The 15,268-nt window shown below is 48.6% G+C and overlaps 1 protein-coding gene across 7 annotated transcripts in view; it reads left to right on the top strand.

Moving 5' to 3' along the window:
• The window catches only part of MRAP2 (melanocortin 2 receptor accessory protein 2), a 72,463-nt gene extending 57,538 nt beyond the window's left edge, over nucleotides 1-14,925 (top strand). For 6 of the 7 annotated variants that reach the window (XM_050950193.1, XM_050950194.1, XM_050950189.1 and 3 more), the window contains one exon: nucleotides 13,387-14,925. In XM_050950193.1, coding sequence (XP_050806150.1) covers nucleotides 13,387-13,780 — 394 coding nt within the window. In that variant the 3' untranslated portion in view covers nucleotides 13,781-14,925. Of the gene's footprint in view, nucleotides 1-7,312; nucleotides 7,587-13,386 lie in introns of those variants that run through there. The other variant, XM_050950195.1, reaches the window with a different exon arrangement.
• Nucleotides 14,926-15,268: the final 343 nt, after the last annotated feature.

Here is a 15,268-nt window from a genome sequence, read left to right as displayed (position 1 = left end):
TATGTGCTGCCTAAAGAGGTATGTAATGTATGGTAACCTAGGTCACGTCTACTGCATAAGTCACTGTAAGTGGGGTGCAGTGACAAGAGCAGACGGTTGGGGAAATAGGGACGTGTGGAGGGTGGCAAAATGATACATGAATAAAATGCAGTGTAGATGTAGCCTACGTTAAAGCTGATGTACCTTAATGGCTCCTCCTTCTTCGAGTGATTGCTCATATCCATTCCAGGTAGGTGTGCGCGCTGCGTGTGCACGTTTGCCGGAAACTTTTTTACCCTAGCAACTCCAGTGGGCCGGCAGGTCGCCCCCTAGAGTGGCGCCACTATTGCACCTGTTATATACCCCTGCCGGCCCGCCCGCTCCTCAGTTCCTTCTTACCGCCGTGTCGGTTGCTGGAACTCTGGAGTGCGGCTTACTGTCCTCCACGTCCCTGGCTCTCCCTTGTACACTGTTCGTAGTTGTAGTTGTAAATAGTTTCAAAAACAGTTTAAGGTAGTATAATAGTTAGTTGTTGTTAGTATATAGTTGTAGAACTTATTCGCGGGTGGGCCGTTGCCCTTCGCGGTGCCCGGCACCAGGCTCATGCCTGCTTCGCCGGGCTTCAAGCAGTGCTCGGCATGCAAGAAGCCGATGCCGACTAGCAATCCCCACGACGCGTGCCTCAAGTGCCTGGGGGAATCGCACATCATTGAGAAGTGTCGTATATGCAAGGCCTTTAAGCCTCGCACAAAGAAGGAGAGGGATCAAAGACTCCACGCTCTCCTAATGGAAGCGGCACTGACTCCGGTACTGGCAGCGCAACCGGCCACTTCTACTCCGGCACCGGACCGTGCTGGCACCGGCAAGACTCCCCGGCACCGTCCATCCCCGGCACCGGCAGCTGATCCAAGACCCTCGACGACTGCAACACCATCTAGGCAGGCTCGAGTGGAACGTCCGGCACCTACCTTGGCCGCGGACCGCCTGCAGGGCTGCTATCGACTCTGGGCCCGGAAGGTCCGTCGAGTCCGGCCCCTCCTAGCTCCCCCTTGAGATCGGGGGTCGAGCTGTTAGTCCCATCTACGCTGGAGACCTTCGCCTTGGCACGGGACTTGATAGCGCTCACGGAGCATTCGCAGCCTCAAACCACGGTACCCCCGGGGCGGGTAACCTCCAGAGGCAAGCCACTGCTGAGAGCGCCATCTCCGGAGTCCAGGCACCGATCACCCCGGAGACATGAACGCTCGCACTCTAGGCGCCGCTCGCAGTCCCGGCACCATTCTCCTCGGCGCTACCGGTCGCACTCGTGGCGCCGATCAGCATCTGCACGGTCCCGGTCTGGCTCCTCTTACCACTGGCACCGAGACTCTAGGAGCCGTTCACCTCAGCGTTCAGCTCCTCGGTCGACCTCCCGGCACCGAGCCGGTGTCAGGTCCCGATCCCCAGTGCCATCCCGGCACCGCGCTGAACACAGATCGCAGTCCCGCTCTCGGCACTGACCTTGAGGCAGATCCTGATCCGGATCCCGGCACCGACTACCACGCTATTCCCGGTCCCGGCACCGGTACGACTCACAGTACCGATCCTCGGCACCGAGGAGATCGTCGGCGTCGGCATATAGAGAGGTCTATCAAACTGGCTTGGCGCCTCCATGGCCTTCAAGAGAACCATCCATGTCCTCTCAGGCGGAGAGCGCCTATACGCTGGGGCAGGACAGACACGCGGCCCTGTTTCAGGACAGTCCACCTCAAGAACGAGGGCCTCAGCAGTGGGGGTTTTGGACCCCATGGGCATACCGCCAAGCCCAGGGTCCACAACATATCACTCCCCGCCCTGCGGCGGAACGCAGGCCACCAGAGGCAACGGTGTCTCGACCCCCTCCCTCCCCGGAAGCAGAGGACAGGTCCAGCCACCAGGACCCAGAGCTCCCTCCAGAGACGGAGGTGCAGCCCCAGAGAGAACCCCCCGTGGACACTCTGCTGCCAGGGGTCTCCTCGTCGTCTTCCCCTGATGAGGCAGTGGCAGGTACCTCGTCCTCCAGCCCTCCCCCTCTAGATCTTAGGGCACATCAGGACCTCCTCAGGCACGTGGTGCAGAACCTGGACATTCAAGCAGAGGTCTCTGAAATCGAGGACCCGGTGGTGAGCATCCTCTCCGTCGATGCGCCCACCAGAGTGGCCCTGCCTTTCATCAAGACTATTCAGGCCAACGCCACCACTATCTGGCAGTCACCGGCCTCCATCCCTCCAACCGCTCGAGGAGTGGAAAGAAAGTACATGGCCCCCTCTAAGGGCTATGAATACTTACATGTTCACCCGACACCCTGCTCCCTTGTGGTCCAGTCAGTGAACGACAGGGAGTGCCATGGTCAAGAGGCCCCGGCGCCCAAGTCTAAGGAGGCGAGGCGGATGGACCTCCTGGGCCGTAAGGTCTATTCAGCGGGGGCGCTACAGCTCAGGGTCTCGAACCAGCAGGCCCTCCTTAGCCGCTACTCTTTTAACTCCTGGGTAGCGGTGGGCAAATTTGCAGAGCTGTTACCGCAGGACGCGCGTCAGAAATTTACCACCATTCTTGACGAGGGCAAAAAGGTACTGAGGACCTCGCTACAAGCCTCCTTAGATGCTGCGGACTCGGCTGCTCGGACCCTTGCCTCAGGGCTTACGATGCGCCGCGTTTCCTGGCTCCAGGTCTCTGGCCTTCCGCCAGAGCTCCAACATACTATCCAGGACCTCCGCTTCGAAGGCCAGGGCCTGTTTTCTGATAAGACAGACCCCAGACTAAAGGACCTTAAAGACAATAGAGTCATGATAAGGTCTTTGGGGATGCATACGCCTGCGACACAGCGCAGGCCCTTCCGGCAGCAGAGCCAACAGCAGCAGCGTCGGCCGTATCCTCAGTTCCGTCCGCGGCAGGACCTTAATAGGCGCTGCGGCAGGAACAACCGACGCAGACAGTCGGGTGGCCAAACGGGGCAAAACCAAGGCTCCGCCAACGCCCCACCCGGACCCAAGCCTTCATTTTGAAGGTGCACCCAAGGGCGCAGTACCAGTTTCCCCTTCGGATCCTTCCCCGTAGTTTTCCAACCGTCTTTCATTTTTCCTCCAGGCGTGGACCCAAATAACATCGGACCGTTGGGTCTTGCGCACTGTGCAGGCCGGTTATCGCCTGCAGTTTTCATCGCCCCACCCGCCACCCTCGTCCCTCTTCAGGGACCCCTCTCACGAGCAATTCCTCCGTCAGGAGGTGCAGACGCTCCTCGTCAAGGGAGCCATAGAGGAGGTTCCAGAAAGCGAGAAGGGCAAGGGGTTTTATTCCCGCTACTTTCTAATTCCCAAGTCCAAGGGGGGCCTCAGGCCTATCCTCGACCTGCGGGAACTCAACAAGTATATGGTGAAGTTGAAGTTCCGTATGGTATCCCTTGGGACCATCATCCCATCCCTGGATCCTGGAGACTGGTACGCCGCCCTCGACATGCAGGACACTTACTTCCATATCGCCATATCCCCCCAGCACAGGCGTTTCCTTCGCTTTGTGGTCGACCGCCAACATTATCAATTTGCGGTCCTCCCGTTTGGCCTCTCTACGGCCCCGAGGGTGTTCACGAAATGCATGGCAGTCGTCGTCGCATACCTTCGGTGCGGCCACATTCACGTGTTCCCCTACCTCGACGACTGGCTGGTCCGGGGCACATCGGAGCTGCAGGCCCGCGACCACGTCCGCAGGATCAGCAGCCTCTTTGCTGCCCTAGGCCTCGTTATCAACGTGGACAAGTCTACTCTGCTCCCCACGCAGAGGATAGAGTTCATCGGGGCCGTTCTGGACTCTACCCTGGCCAGGGCCTTGCTACCCTTGCCCAGGTTCCAGTCGCTATTGGCCATCATTCTGCGCTTGCAGGCGGCCCCACTGACCTCTGTAAGAACATGTCTGGCCCTCCTGGGACATATGGTGGCCTGTACGTTCGTGACAGCGTATGCCTGACTCTGCATGAGGCCTCTTCAATCTTGGCTCATTGCGCAGTACCGGCCGGCCAGATGTTCGTTGGACACAGTTGTCACCGTCCCCCAAGGGGTACTGGACACCCTTCGGTGGTGGCTGGACCAGTCCGTAGTCTGTGCAGGGCTCCCGTTCCATCCGCCCCAACCCTCGGCATCCCTGACGACGGACACCTCAGATCTGGGCTGGGGGGCGCACAGCGGTGCTCGGAGAACTCAGGGCCTGTGGACCCCTGAGGAGCTGGACCTTCACATCAACATACGAGAGTTGAGAGCGGTCCGTCTTGCTTGTCAAGCGTTCGTCCATCACCTTCAAGGTCGTTGTGTCGCGGTGTTCACCGACAACACGACGACCATGTTCTACATCAACAAGCAGGGCGTCACCAGGTCCTCTCCCCTATGTCACGAGGCAATGCGACTCTGGGAGTTTTGTATAGCCCATGCCATTCACCTTTCTGCCTCCTATCTCCCGGGAGTACGAAACACTCTAGCGGATTGACTGAGCAGGTCCTTCTGCTCGCACGAGTGGTCCCTCTGCCCGGACGTCGCCCTCTCACTCTTCCAGAGGTGGGTTCGTCCCCGAATGGACCTCTTCGCGTCCAAGGAGAACAGGAAATGTCAGACATTCTGCTCCTTTCAGGGTCGGGAGCCCGGGTCAATAGCAGATGCCTTTCTGATCCCATGGGCGACCCATCTGTTTTACGCGTTCCCTCCCTTTCCGCTGATACACAGGGTTCTCCTCAAGGTGTGCAGAGACGACAGCTCGCGTGATTCTGATAGCTCCAGCGTGGGCCAGGCAACATTGGTACCCCATGTTGCTGGACCTCTCAGTAGCCAACCCAGTTGCTCTGCCTCTTCATCTGGACCTGATTACCCAGGACCACAGCAGGCTCTGTCACCCGGACCTTTGGTCTCTGCACCTTACGGCATGGCTCCTGCATGGTTGACCGGCTCTGAGTTACGCTGCTCTACCCTGGTTCGGGAGGTTCTCCTGGGCAGTAGGAAGCCTTCCACCAGGGCTGCTTACTCGACTAAGTGGAAGCGTTTTTCCTGTTGGTGTTCGGAGAAAGGTTTTCTCCCTACGGAGGTTCCCATCACCACTATTCTGGACTACATCTGGTCCCTCAAGACTCAGGGTCTGGCGTTATCGTCCCTTCGTGTTCACCTAGCGGCTATCTCCACGTTTCATCGCGGAGGGGACGGACGTTCCGTCTTCTCCCACCCTATGGTGGCGAGGTTCCTGAAGGGGCTTGAACGTCTCTATCCACAGGTCTGTCCTCCTGCCCCTTCATGGGATCTCAGCCTGGTCCTAACTCGGCTCATGGGCCCTCCATTTGAGCCGTTAACGACTTGCTCCCTGCTCTACCTCTCATGGAAGACCGCCTTCCTAGTGGCCATCACCTCAGCTAGGCAGGTGTTGGAACTATGGGCCCTCACAGTAGATCCCCCGTATACGGTCTTCCATAAAGACAAGGTGCAGCTGAAACCACACCCTGCCTTTCTACCCAAGGTGGTCTCAGCTTTTCACATTAACCAGGAGATCTTCCTCCCTATCTTTTTCCCAAAGCCCCATTCGTCCCACAGGGAGCAACAACTCCACTCGCTAGACGTCCGTCGGGCGCTAGCGTTTTATGTGGACAGGACCAAACCGTTCCGCAAGTCCCCCCAACTATTCGTGGCGATAGTGGACCGGGTCAAGGGGCTACCGATTTCCTCGCAGAGGATATCTTCCTGGGTTACCTCCTGTATCAGGACCTGTTATGACCTGGCCCACGTTCCTGCGGGCCGTGTGACTGCACACTCCACCAGGGCACAGGCATCATCGCTGGCTTTCCTTGCCCGCGTGCCGATCCAAGACATTTGTAGGGCGGCGACTTGGTCATCGGTCCACACATTCGCTTCCCATTACGCCCTGGTCCAGCAGTCCAGAGATGATGCGGCCTTTGGCTCTGCAGTGCTGCATGCTGCGACTTCTCACTCCGACCCCACCGCCTAGGTAAGGCTTGGGATTCACCTACCTGGAATGGATATGAGCAATCACTCGAAGAAGAAAAGACAGTTACTCACCTTTGTAACTGGTGTTCTTCGAGATGTGTTGCTCATATCCATTCCACACCCGCCCTCCTTCCCCACTGTCGGAGTAGCTGGCAAGAAGGAACTGAGGAGCAGGCGGGCCGGCAGGGGTATATATCAGGTGCCATAGTGGCACCACTCTAGGGGGCGACCTGCTGGCCCACTGGAGTTGCTAGCGTAAAAAAGTTTCCGGCAAACGTGCACGCACGGCGCGCACACCTACCTGGAATGGATATGAGCAACACATCTCAAAGAACACCAGTTAGAAAGGTGAGTAACCGTCTTTTCTAAGAAGCTGAAGGGTTACAAACTGATACGGAGGGTTTTAGGAGTTGATGCTTCCCGGGGGTACCCAGAGTTGTGATACACATCTCTACCATATGCACTTAGTGTGGGGCAGCTGTGCTTCTATGTGCTGTGCGTGAGTTCCCCAGCATTACCAGAATCTGACATCACAAGTACCGCCTTCCAGCCATTGCTGTCTTTTCACATGTTAACAGTAGGTGCACTCCAATCCCCAAACATTCCCTGTTACCTTCTACTTTCAGGGGAGGTAAAGAAGCTTGCCCTCAAGAAGTGAAATTAGATGAAAATACTGATCCCGTGGCTTAAAATCAGAGGTGACTGATTCAGCTGAATTTTTTCAAATGTGGTCACCTGATGCTTGGTTCCTATATCTTAGGCCTGTTTATCTGAGAGAGCATCACTCTCCCCATGCTACCGTGCCACAGCTGCAGTCAGGAGAGGTGCTGATGCAAGGTTACTGTGGATACAGGGTGCCTGGCGGGATGTTCGGCATAAGGGCCTGTGGATTCTTGAAAGCCATTTAGCCCCTGATCTGAAATAGTCTGGATTTGTTCGTGGTTTGTTTGTTTGTTTTTTTTTTTTTTTTTTTTTTGGTGAATCCTGCAGGGCCCCTGTCCTTCATCTGTCTTTTGAACAGAGGCGGGGGATAGAGGTGCTGACCAAAATATGGGCTGATACCTTTTGATTATGAATTTCTACTTGGTAAAAGGGGTGAGTTGACTGGCCTACCTATTTGGTTTATAATTTTAAATAATTTTAGAGCCTGTGTTGCAGGAACATTTTATTCTAAATTGAAAGACTATAAATAAACGAAAAAATAGGTGGCCTGATTTTCAGACATGGTGAGCTCATGCAGACTCCACTACTCAGCACCGATAGATTATGTGAGCTCGGCCCACAAACCACAAGTGAAATAAAAGGCCGCCTCTATGGAGGTAGGTCTCTGTTGTAGTGGATGAGGAATTGGTTGTGAAGGAATCATACTTGCTTTTCTCCTTCTTGAGCGCTCTGCCTGCTCCTGCTTAGCTCTTTTCCTTGATTGTTTAGATATTCATAGTGTTTGTCATCTCACATCACTTGCAGATCTCTCTGGACTGTTTCAGTCTCAACTCTGTCCATCTGAAGGTGGTGGTGAAGAGGGCTGCACTTTGTTGGAACTGTCAGGGGGGAAAAGGGTAGTGGCCTCTTTAAGAGTCCCCCATCACTTGAGCTGGTGGGTGGGCCCATGGGACTCAGGTAACTCATTGGCCCTTGTGCACCTGTGGGAGGGGATCTAAATCCCGTCTCTCCAGTCCTGAGTCCCCCCTCATGCCTGAATGCAAGTGTCCTGAGCAGTTACTTATTCTATAGGGGGTCCAGTTCTCTGATAAACTGAAAGTGGACTTAGCAGAAGGCATCCACTAAAGAAGCTGGGTAATGGGATTGAGGCTTCTAATATCTGGAGACAACCTCCTTTCCCCAGGCCCTTAACTTTCATATGAGGGGAGGGCAATGGAGTCTCAGTGACTGGTTTGGACCAGCTTTGGAGTGGGGGGGGGACTGATGGCAGCCCCCTGTCAGGTGGAAATGAGTTATTGCTGGATAGTTCCCAGATGAGTTAATAAAGTTGCAGCCTAGTTAAACCATATCCACACATGCAGCAATGGGCTAAGGAGTGTCAGTGTTTTATTTATAACACAAACAGGAGACGTTTTAATCAGTACTAAATACCAGCGGCCTTTAATGTGTTTTATTTTTTAAATAATTATTTCAACTGTTGTCAGTAGGATACTCCTAAGGGAATTCTGCCCACTGCGCAATGCAGAATTTTGCGGGAATTAATGTGGTGTGCACAGAATTTCCTTTCCCTCACAGAAATGGGCTACAGTGCTTCTGGCTGCCACTAGGGGCTGCTGGACCCGGCAGAGCCCAGCTCGCCCATAGAAGACATTGTTGGCGGGATGGGAAGAGAGCTAGAGGGTTCTTGGTGGCTGCAGTTCCCAGCATGCCCTGAGGGGAGGAGAGGGCGGTGCAGAGGAAACTCTGTGCAAGACTGGAACTGAGCATCAGGCTGTTTCTCCCTCTGGATCCTTGGGCTCTGAGGTGGGGGGAGTCTCTGGGCAAGCGGGGGCTCCTTGGCTGCATTCTGAGGTGAAGGGGGTGTAGGTATCTGGGCCGACTGGGCTCTGGGGGAGAGGGGTTATGGGTATCTGGCCCCCTGGCTGGGCTCTAAGGGAGGAAAGGGGGCAGAGAAACAGGAATTGGGTTGTCATAGGGGTTTCTTTAACGCTCTACTCCTGGGGGAATTTTTGTGTCTGTATTGTTACAGACATACTTGCTGACAGGTATTTTGAAACAAATTACCAAAATAATTGAAACTGGCATGATTATGTAGTGTTATTTTGATGAATAAAATTTACAGAATTTTAAAATATTGTGCGCAGAATTTTTAACTTTTTGGTGCAGAATGCTCCCAGGAGTAGTAGGAGTGGTGCATATTATGTCATGAAATAACATAAAAATGATGTAAAAATAAAATTTCAAAATTCCAAAATGTTCATTTTTTTAAATCAAAATTTTTCAGAAATTCTGTTTCATGGGAAATTTTTAAAATGCTAATCTTCCTTCAGATTCAGAATGAATACAAATATTGATATGTCAAAATTACCCATGAGATGGAAATTGTGTCTGTGCAGTGAAGGAGGGAAGAAAACATACATGAGGGAGCATTGTTATTCAGAGTCTGACTATGGCTTGTTCCACAGTTACCTCATCATGCCCCCCCCCTTTTGTTTAACTGTCTCTGCTGTGTTTTGTCATAATATAAACAGTCCCTGCCCCAAAAGAGCTTAAGAGTCTCTTTGCTTAAATGTCTGAATGATGCTTGGGTTGTTGGAGCATTCATCCCTGATTTGATCCGCCATGTGCTACTGTAATCCAAGTAAATAGTGTAGGGGAGAGGAATGATTGGAGTGAGCATGGTGCAATGAACACACAATGATATGGGTGTGTTTCAGCATGAGTAAGTGTTTGTATTGTGGGAAAGATGCCTCTAGGGAGAAAGGAAGGCCTACAGAAGCCTTCCACTGTGCTTCTGCTCTCTGTTAGTATTTTTTCTCATTCCCCAAGCAAAGTGTAGTCTTCTCAGTTGTTCCTACTCTAGTTTTGGCGTCCTTTGGAACTATGGGATGTAGATTTGAGTGTAGGATGGTTGAATATTTGTTATCATCACAGCTGTGTCTGGAGTGACCTGGTTCCAGTGTCTTAGAGCATTATTATTTTATATGGATTCAAATAACATATTGCTTACTGAGCTAGAAACATTATTCATCAATGTTCTCTGAAGGCAGTGAATGCTATTGTTCCCTTTTTCTTTTTGATGTATTTGTAAAAATATAACATTTTCTGGGAAAAGTAAATATTTATGGGAAAAGTCAATGCAGCCTGTGGATTTAGTTTGAGCTGTATTTTCCCTCCCCTCCCACCTCATCGGACCTTTTCCTGACCCACAGTTCCAGTAGTGAGTTGTTTTGCAGAACTTTTCTAGCGAGTTGATGTTAATGGGATACCCAGGTCTTGGAAGAGACCCTGATTCACAGCTATACTGTTGTGCCTTTAGACCAACTCTGGCAGCGTTAAAGTGGCCTTCATGTGGGCACAAATGTAACTTGATCCAGAATAGGTAGCAGAATTCTCCTGTCTGTGCATCAAAGGCTGCTTACCACCTCAGACAACAAATAAGCTCTGGGCATGTTCTGAGTAGAATTGTACAGGATGTCCAAAACCAGATTTCCTGAGGTCTTCAGTCAGGATATAATATAAAGAGTGAGGACAGAATAGAAAGAAAATGTAGAAGGCAGGGAAAAAATAAGAACTCTATTTTGATAATTATGGCAATAAGGCCAGAATTGTTTTTGTCTGTGTTTTTTGTAAATTATCCATGTTCAGAAAATCAGGTTGGGGAAAAAACAAGCCACAAGATTGCTGAGGCTTGCTATATCTGTGCATGAAAACTAGTCTAGATGTCCAGACTTCATTAATAGCTCATTTAAAAATGGCCTTAGGAAAACCAGTATATGTACCTCATGAGTCTGTTCTTGTAACCTGTACTTACAAATTGTTGACTAATATAATTGCACAGCTTCAAACTGCTCTCAAAATTACCAAGGCAGACTAATATAAACAGAAAAAGAATATCTGCATCAATCATTGTAGCCTGTATTGTGCCCAACAGTGAAAAGCTTGGGAGCCGGTAAACATCTAAGCCCTTTTGTTTTGTATATTTATTTTGTTTTAGATTTCCCAGGAATTTATCAGTTTTTATTCAAAAATTTAAAAAGCATGAGCAAATTGGTTTTAAAAACTGAAAACAGTGGACAGTGATGGTGTTCTCTGTATGTGGCAGTTGAGGAAGCCTTCCACTGCCTGCAGTAGTTGGGTTGTCTCAGCTGCAGGGGCCCGATTCCTTGCCCATCTCTTTCCACCAGCCCCCATGCAGGGGAAGTGAACGAGGGGCCTCACTGAGGGGCTGGGGTCAGGAGGAGAGGCTATATCCTTTGAGTACTCATCCCACCAGATGCAGCCCCCTCTTGACCCTGATCCTTCAGCGCAGCCTGATCCGTTTCTCCTTCAAAAATTCCCCAGGTACCAAAAATGGGAGGTGGGGGAGCGGAGAGGGTATCAGTAAAACCTGAACAATGACTTTTTCAAAAACTTGAGAATTTTGGGGAGGAAATTGTTATTGATATTTACCTAAGGGCCTTAATATAGTAAAGCCTAGGTGCGTGTGTTTTTTTTAACTGTACATTCTCTTCTTTACGGAGTTTAACTTCCCCAGTGAAAAATCTATTAAAATCCATTAGAACACACTTACCGGCTTTGTAAAGCACAGGATATTACTGTAATGGAAATTCTACTCATAGAATACACTCGAAAATGACACTGTTTTTTGCTCTTGGGCAAACTTTTTAAATCATACTGAATCGAATACACTTGCATTATATCCCATATAGATCATCTCTGTGTAACATAGGATTTAAACTTTACACTGCTTATTTGATTTATCAGTATTGATAGATCATATAAAAGTCTTATTGCATAGGATGGTTTTCTACTACTCTTTAGGCTCTCCTGCTTTTCTGTGCTGAGTTTCTGGGTCTCCTAGCTATTTATCCAGTCTTCATAGCTATCCTGCTGCCCTCCTGGCCTTTTATATTGTCCTCAGTTTGAAACAGTGGGTGAAATCCTGGCTCCATTGAAATCAATGGAGTTTTGCCCTTGGCTTTGATAGAGCTGGGATTTTACCCAGAATCTGAGAAGCATGAGCATCTTAACCATTGGGCTATAGAGTATTCTACAGTCGGTCTCTCTGTGTCTCATGTTGAAGCTGTTCCACTTTGTATAAATAACTAAATAGTCATTGGAACAGGAACTTGAACTTTGAGTCTCTCAGGAGAGAGCCCTAACCATAGGGCTATAGAGCATTCTCACTCTGTCTGGCCCATAATAGTTTTACATTATAGAACAGCTTCATCAGGGGACAGTGAGAGCGAGCGAGCAACCCGAATATTTCATAGCCCGGTGGTTAGGTTACTCTCATTTGAAACTTGGGAGATGTGGGTCTAAATCCCTGTTCCACATCAGGCAGAAGGGAGATTTGAATCAAGGTCTTTAACATCTTAAGTGAGTGCTCTATAAGGTTACAATGGGGGGACAGCAGCTCCTCATTTTTCTGGTGAGAAAGGGCTTAGGTGCCGAACTGCAGGAGAGGGTTTAGGGCTGTGAATACCAAGGGCAGAGAGGCATTTTCCTTCTGGCTCAGACGTAGGTACCTAAGTCTTTTTGAGGGGTGGGACTAGGCCACACCCCTCAAGTCACTTCGTATGAAGAAGTCCCTTCACTTTGGTTTTTTTGATGTCCTGGGAATTTATTGGTTTTTATTGGGAGAAAAATCAGTAAAACGAACAAAAAAACAAACCGAGGGCGGTGTCAGGGCAGTTGTGGCTGAGGGGAAGGGGATGTACACACCAAGAGACAGTTGAGGAAGCTTCTGCTCCAGTCTTGCAGCAGACAGGAGTCTCAGCTGCAGGACCCAGCTCCTTGCTCGTATTTCTCTCCTCCCCTGGGCTGGGTCAGGAGGGGAGTGAAAGACTATTCCTCAGGAGTACTAGCCCCTCTGCTGGGCAAAGCCTCTTGCTAACCCCACTGGCCCTTATGCACGGCCTCATCTCCTTCCCCTGCGAAAAATTCCCAGGTCTCAGAAAAGCCACAATTTGAATGAATATCAGCAACACCTGAATACTGGCTTTTTTAAAACCCTGAGAATTTTTCAGTAAATACCAATAACGAAAGGCCTTACCTATTGCCTAGCTTAGGCGGTTCACTGCTCAGCATGCTCGCCTTTGTGAATCCCATTCTTAGGCACCTGACTCCTCCTCAGATATTGGATTCCACTAGGCAGCAAGGGCTCCTAAACATTAGGTATTGTAGTGCTGAGTTATACGTCCTCTTTCTAGATCTAGTCCCCTAGACTTCAGCTTCATAGATGCCTCCGCTGACCACTAGCTAGTCAAGTGATTACTAGTCACAAAAGAGATCTTGGGGCTGTGCCCATTATATACATCCCACAGATGTCAGTTAATGCTTTGTAGAATGGTCTGAAAATGTTAAATGCTGCTCTAATTATTAGTGTTATTACTCATAATACTAAACGAGGAGTGTTTAGCAGCAGATTAAATGAAATGGGAGGATCAGGGGTTTTTAACACCTGGCATATTAAAGTGCAGTGTAGGAATGCTGGCATTAATGATCTATTCCAGCACTACAACATCTATAAAAATAAACACCTACAAATCTTTTACAACAGAAAACATGAAGTGGATAGCTCGTCTTTTAAGCATGCCCTAGGTAAATGAATATTTTTTGCATTTATTCCCAATTTTGATGCCTGCTGAAGTTACATTTGATACTCGGAGGTAAACATTTTGAAGTCTAATAGCTATTTTTATTTCCATGGTTATTTTAGTACATATAATTTTGCTTTTTTTCCTCCCCCCAGCAATACAGAACCTTCTGAAAAACGATTTCATGTGAGTAGCTTTGTGGCAGATTTTGGAAGACCTCTGGAGTCGAACAAGGTCTTTTCGCGTCAAGTAGCTGAAGAGTCCAGGTCACTCTTTCACTTTTACATTAATGAAGTGGAGCATTTGGACAAAGCGAAACAAAGCCATAAAGCCCCAGGTCTGGACAGTAATATTCACTTCCACGAAGTAGCTAGGAGCAGTGGAAGGCTAGAGGAGGAGCTGAATTGCCTTACAAAATTTAACATACCCAACTTTGTGAACACTGACCAGAATTCTTCACTGAGTGAAGATGATCTGCTGATTTCAGAGCCACCAATCATTTTAGAAAGCAAACCAGTTATCCAAGCCTCACATCAGATCCTTGACTGAAAAACCTTGGTTTCTAAAGCAAAATGTCTTTTTTTTTTTTTTTATTGTTTCTGTGGTATCAGGAACTCTTATTCAGCTGCTAACATCACACCTTTTTGCCTATTTCAGCAGAAGATATTTCATGTCTTATGCCTTGTGTTTTGTTGTGAATATTGAACTGACTGACCTCACTTTTGTATAAAGTGAAATACTTAATATTTTATGTCAAGACTTATTTTATGTCATTTTCAAGTGTTTCCTAAGATCCAAAGCTTCTTCAGCATTACCGTTGTTGCTTGCTATTTGTTTTATTTAACTAGCCATCATGCCCAGCTGTCTAGTGGTAGCAGAACACACTAACATGATACAAGAGTTGCAATGCACTTGACTCTGCTTTTTGGGGATTGCTCCAGCTGCAGAGGGAGGAGTATCATTGGATTCTGAAAGGAGTGGCGTGGAACTGTTTGGCCACGAGGACAGTAAACTCAAATCAAGACTGAACGGAGGAATAAGAGGAGGAAGCACTTTTTCAGGCTCTGAATCTCCTCCCCTCTCCCTCATTCAAAAGGCAGATTATTTTGAAACATAACCAACATAATAAAAAATTGCCATTAATCTTCCCCTCAAGACTCCTAGCAGATTTTATAGGCTGCTGAAACCCCACCTATCAAAATTCTAGTGATGCTGTTCTGTATATTATATTCAGCTAGTGTTTACAAAATACAGTTACCATCTGCTGCTGAAGAAAAACAAAAGCTATGGCCATATTTAATGTTTCAGAAAATTTCATATTCTTGCAATTGTGGGTGGCTAGGTGACCTAGAATGAATGTGCTCTACATTCAATTAATAACATTCAGTTTTGTGGACTTGATTATCAATGTGAGCCTTTAACGTGGTGAGCACAAGATTTAATACAGAAACAGTAGGAAACAGGGTTGAAAACGTTCCTGTTTTGCCCACAGCACAACAGATATAGCCAGTTACTGTAGTGTGTGTTTGTAATTGATTGATACTTGCTGCTACTGTACTTCACTCAGAGAAAGCAAGCAAGTGGCTGCACAGTACTTGCAACTGTACTGCTTGTGCATTCTGATATTTTTTGGGTAACTACACAACCACTGAGACCTATTTTGTAACAAAATAAAGAATTTGGGAGAGATTTCATTTTATTGCAACATATTTTTTTCCACCTTTTTAAAACTGGAAGAGGTATTGCCTCTGAGGTGACAATTACAGAAAACTAATAACTAGTTGGAGCCCAAATGGAAAACCCTTCCTAAATTTAAAATTTGTAGCATCCTAAGACATGTTTAGGATGGGATTAAGTGATTTTTAGGGAGCTGTGCTATTATGCAGTGGTTAACACTGAGAATTATGGATACTTTTTTTTATAAATCATGTCAAATTGTCTTCACAAATTTCTTGAAAAGTCAAAGTAATGCCTCTCCTTTAATGTGTATAACTATACGTTAATTTCATTATGGCAAATTTATCATAAATATTGCCT

The sequence above is a fragment of the Gopherus flavomarginatus genome, chromosome 4, assembly GCF_025201925.1.
Source record: "Gopherus flavomarginatus isolate rGopFla2 chromosome 4, rGopFla2.mat.asm, whole genome shotgun sequence".
Classification (NCBI taxonomy): domain Eukaryota; kingdom Metazoa; phylum Chordata; order Testudines; family Testudinidae; genus Gopherus; species Gopherus flavomarginatus.
The sequence above is the reverse complement of the archived record's forward strand: the minus strand, read 5'-3'. Positions and strand labels throughout refer to the sequence as shown.